Source organism: Corvus hawaiiensis, chromosome 18 (genome assembly GCF_020740725.1).
Source record: "Corvus hawaiiensis isolate bCorHaw1 chromosome 18, bCorHaw1.pri.cur, whole genome shotgun sequence".
NCBI classification, from domain to species: domain Eukaryota; kingdom Metazoa; phylum Chordata; class Aves; order Passeriformes; family Corvidae; genus Corvus; species Corvus hawaiiensis.
The window spans coordinates 5,424,922-5,429,682 of record NC_063230.1 but is presented as its reverse complement, the minus strand read 5'-3'; the positions used below and the strand labels follow the sequence as shown (position 1 = coordinate 5,429,682).

Genomic DNA, 4,761 nt, shown 5'->3' with positions numbered 1-4,761 from the left:
CTGAAAGGGAAGACAAGTGCATGAGCATAAACATAAATTTGTACAGTGAGACAGTATTTAGTCTTTTTGACAGCAACAGCTGCTCCAGCAGCTTTTGTATTATCTCACTTGAGGGCCAGTAAGTGACAGATTGAGTGACTCAGGAACAGCTTGGTACTGGCTGGAGTCAGAGGTACCAGTACCCACACGTGGCTGTGTGAACCTGGGGCCTGACAGCAGTGCAGATGCAGTCTGCACAGAGGGAATTGTCTTGAGAAATTGCAGGAAAAATTTTGAGATTCAGTCTATGAAAGCCTGATCCATAGGTTGGAAATAGCCTCAGAAAGGTCTATTGGAGCAGGAGTTACATTTCTGAATGAACAGGAAGATGCATCTAGACACAGCCTATTCTGCTCCTCAGCCCTGACTACAAATTTCACTTCTCTTAGCATTTTACTAACAGCTTACTACACAACTCATCACAGCTACCATCAGCCTTTAGGCTAAGTGCATAGCATAGTCATAATCACTTCAGTAGCTTCAATTTAAATGCTGTGTACACACCTGACCCAATTCTTCCTGAACTCCTTGCACACCATCTTGGGCTCCTGCCTGCATGCTCATTTCCAGCCACTGCTGCAGAATCTGTGCCTGCTGTTGACAGCACCTGATAAAACAGATTAGAAAGATTGTTTATCCCAATTAAGAGCTCAACAGTCTAAGCCAACTTAGACTTGCAATTGATACTTGCAATAAGACCCATTTTTTTGTCTCAAAGCAGTCAATGGTTTAAATCTTTTTAAAAAGGGAAAAAAATGGTGGAAAGCAGAGGAATCTGAAAACTCTTGCCTCCATCTCCTGCTTCTAGTCCCTGACTTCTTCCTGACAGTTAAATTCCCCCCAAGCCCCATCTTCTTTTAAGCATTTCTATTTTCTTGTTCTAGTAGAGCAGTTATCAAATACCAGCCATATTTAATTTTTTTAATTGAAAGCTGGAAAAGCTCAGCTTTTCACCTCACTCTTCTTGATAAAATAACTAAAAGCTAAATTTCAACTGCTCTGTGCAATTCATTTGTACTGTCTTCCGATTACACCCAGTGATACCTCTGACATGCTTCTCCAAGAGCTGCCAAAGGTATAATTAAACCACTTGGCTGACTACAGAAGTAGTTATGCACCTACTCTCTTTCACCTGAAGTGAACTCGAAAGGAGAAAATAAAAATCTCTGGAACTTTTCTGTTTCATTCACAGTTCTACTGTGAAAAGACCAATTATTTTCAGAGCAGATACACAGAAAAAGCACAACAGTTGACAACACGAAGAAAGGCTGGCTAAAGGGGCATTGCAACATACTTGAGTTCTTGCTTCCTGCTGTAGTAGTACTGCATCTGCTGCTGGATATGTCGGAGTTCAACTTCCACCTTTCTCTGCAACACCATTTCTTCTCTGGAACTGTGCTCCCTCTTTTCCCCTTCAGCTGAAGGGAAAATACAAGGCACAAGCAATGGAGGTAGAACAGACATCAACTCTTTCTTTGATAAGAAGGAAAAGAAATTATTTTTAATGACAGGAAAAATTGAACCCTCCCAAGTCTTTTTCACATGTTTTGTTTCCCTGTGACATGTACCTGTTGACCCTAAAGGATCAGGTACAGTGAGAGGGCAGGAATTCTGACAGCAGTACAAGCTCTGAAGACTCTGAACACACAAAAGATAAGAAATGCTTCGGTGGATGGTTTTAGTACTACAGATACTGTTTTGGCCTGTTCAGGATTTAATCTTTTACATTTAGTCTAGAAGTAATTAAGTACAGTCTAGTCCTGCAAAACACATTTCTTGCTCTGATGTCATTAAAACACCACAGTGAGAGGTGCTTAGACACCATCTGTCCCCCTTACAGCTATACTGTAAGTACAGGGAAATCTCAGAGAGCCTTACTGGGTGAACTCTTCCCTCCTGAACTAAGTTCTGTTGTACATAAGAACACCCCAGCACCTGAGCACATTCTTGCTGAAAGAAGCTGGCCCCAAGCAGTTCCCATCCTTCAATACCTAGAGGAGGGCTTTAGCCCCCAGACTCAGCAGAATCCATATAACTGCATTTACCATCCCAGAAAGGAATACTGATATCCTTTACCTCCTGATGCTGGCACACAAGATTGCCCTGTCTCCCACACATTTTTGTGGCAGTGACTTGCAGTCTCATACAGATTAGAGAGGAGGATGAGCAACTGCTACAGTTCAGATCTGAGGACCTACCTGCAGTCTGGTGACTCCCTTTTCCCACCAAGTTTTCAGGTGACAGCAAATGTGGCTGCAAATTTGGTTGCAACTTCTTCTCCACAGAATTCTGTTGAGAGTCTTGGGAATGGGCTCCTTTGTGACCATTCACAGGCTGACCTCCTCTCTAGAAGGCCAGAATGATATCAAGTTTTTCCTCAAAGGGTTTTTCTTCAGTAAGCCCTACAAGTAGCATGTGCCTGACCGACTACTCCCACTCAGACAACTCCTGTAGGTGCTGAGCCCCTCTCATAAAATCCCACAGAAGAAGCGAGCTTAAAAGATGGGCTCTTTGATTTCCAGCATGGAGATATTTCTAAAACTTCCCATTCTGTGTGGAAAAAGGAGTTGAAAATGAAGCACCTACTTGCAGGTTAAGTGAATTTCATTTTTTTGAGGCTCTCAGACATACCCACTGCTCCTAAATTTAGTTTCTCTTAAATCCCTGCAATCTGGACAGCAAACTGTAACTGCTCTGAACTCTGAAGAGGCAGCACCCTCACATCACTTGCTAAGAAAAGATCTGGCTAGGAAGACCACCAGGAAAAAGGCATGAAATACAGTACAACACACATGTGGATTGGTTCAGACTAGAGGTAAACAGTTCTTGGGCATTCAAAGGCAGTTCACTTGGTCAGCTTTAAAGACGACAGCTAGAACAAGTAAAAAACAGCTCAATATCCAGGTGGGCAGTTCAGAAGAACCACAAAACAGCAATAAGCAAAAGGCCTGCTGACAGCAGCCCAATACACACACTAATTGTTCCTTCAGCAATACACTCACCTTTTCTGAGCCAGCTTTCATTTGGGACATGAAAGATGCAGGAGACCATAGCTCTGGCCCCTGCCCAGCACAGTGCATGTCCTGTGTCCACAGGGGGAGAGAGGGGAGAGCAGCACAAGTGAGAGAGGGATGGGGATGAGATAGACATTTACAGGTACTTTCTTCCATGTGAGGTGTCAGCATTAAGTTCCCAGTCTGTGCAGAACATTTATTCACACATGTTTGTTGAAAGGGTACCTCTGACCTGTACAGGAAGAAGGATAAGGTCACTATACATTGCAACCTGTTGGTCTTGTCCTTTGCAGTCAGTGCAAAAAAAGGGGAGACTCTTGTCATTCCCTTGCATACAGCTCTCCAATTAGCTGCTCTACTATGCCCACTCTAAATCACCCTCTTTCCTTTACTTTTATAAGTGATTTTCTACCTAGTAAAAGGAGGTCCCAGCAGTCCCTTGCTTTCTAGAGACTCCAGAGGAAACTCAGGCTTCCATGGTGGTAACCTGGCTTGTTGAATAGCATTTCTGAAAAGTACAACAGAACAAAGAATGCCCCAGACTTATGAGTGTTGTAAATTGGCGTAAGCTGGCATTGCAGCTAAAGAAACAGTACTGTTTCATCATTCATCCCTTCTCTGCAACATTCTCCTTGCATGCAATAATGATTCTTAAAGATTACATTTCAGTGTGTATCAATGTGAGAATCTAGTTCACTATGGTTGTGCCAACACGAAGAGTGGTAGAAGTGACATAACTGAACAGAGCAGAAACTCTTCTTTTGGCAGCATAAACTTGCTTGAAGTAATGTGAAGTTACCATCTTATTTCCCTGTAGGGTTCCTGTCCTGCACTGAGAAGCTTCATAGACAATTCTTCCTTGCAACTGCCCCATGAGCAATAGGTATTTTTTTAAGGAATAGCTTCCCCAGGGAAAAGAAAGAAGCAAGAATAAAGTTCAGCTTCTGTACACCAGGATCTTGATGTTTATCATTTCATCAGATGACTACAGTGAAAAAAACAAGAGCTTCAGTGACACTAGGTCACTTGGGCAAGATAAGCTCTCCTGATGACCAAAGTCCCATCAAAGGTATCTTTCAAACATTTCTCTATATAACTGTTCCTATGACAAATGGCCAGTGCTCCACAAATTCAATTGTACCTTGAGAAACACAAAGTGGAAGGTCTATAAGCTGAGCTGGTTCTACCTGTCACTGGCAAGTACAGTCATAAATACCTTCACTATGTGTGGGCTGATGCTTGCATTACACAGCAGCTTTTGTGTAACTCTGTACCACCAGCCACATGATGCAGAGTCAGTTAAGGAGAATGCATGGAACTAAGTCACCAATGAGAGAACTTAGATACACAAAAATGAGACACATGTAGATAGATTACATACATGCAAAGTTACATATATGCCAGAGAAACAGGGGAGGGACTGGAAATTTACACTCACAGGCCACAGAGAACTGAGCCCCAATCAGCAGGGTGAAGTGGTAGATGTCTGCATTTTGAAGGCCATGGCTCTTCCTCTGATGAATGTCCTCTTGTCTCAGGACTAACATCAGGCCTTTTCAATGTCACTTGCTTCTTCTGAGGTGGCAAAAAAAGAAAAAGGCTTATTTAATTTCTGGGAGAGAGCCTTCTGTTTCTACAGCATGGCACAACAATACACTGACTGGTGAAGACTGTAGGCTGCCTGCCAACACAAAGAATCTGATGAGCA

The 4,761-nt window shown here is 42.8% G+C and overlaps 1 protein-coding gene across 6 annotated transcripts in view; it reads right to left on the bottom strand.

The window, feature by feature from the left end:
• Positions 1–4,761, bottom strand: part of SFI1 (SFI1 centrin binding protein) — a 30,540-nt gene that overhangs the window by 4,197 nt on the left and 21,582 nt on the right. For all 6 annotated transcript variants that reach the window (XM_048322694.1, XM_048322695.1, XM_048322696.1 and 3 more), the window contains 6 exons: positions 4,492–4,628; positions 3,466–3,561; positions 3,042–3,285; positions 2,238–2,385; positions 1,334–1,457; positions 544–646 (listed from right to left, as the gene is read on the bottom strand). In XM_048322694.1, the coding sequence (XP_048178651.1) occupies positions 544–646; positions 1,334–1,457; positions 2,238–2,385; positions 3,042–3,285; positions 3,466–3,561; positions 4,492–4,628 (852 nt within the window). The remainder of the gene's footprint in view (positions 1–543; positions 647–1,333; positions 1,458–2,237; positions 2,386–3,041; positions 3,286–3,465; positions 3,562–4,491; positions 4,629–4,761) is intronic.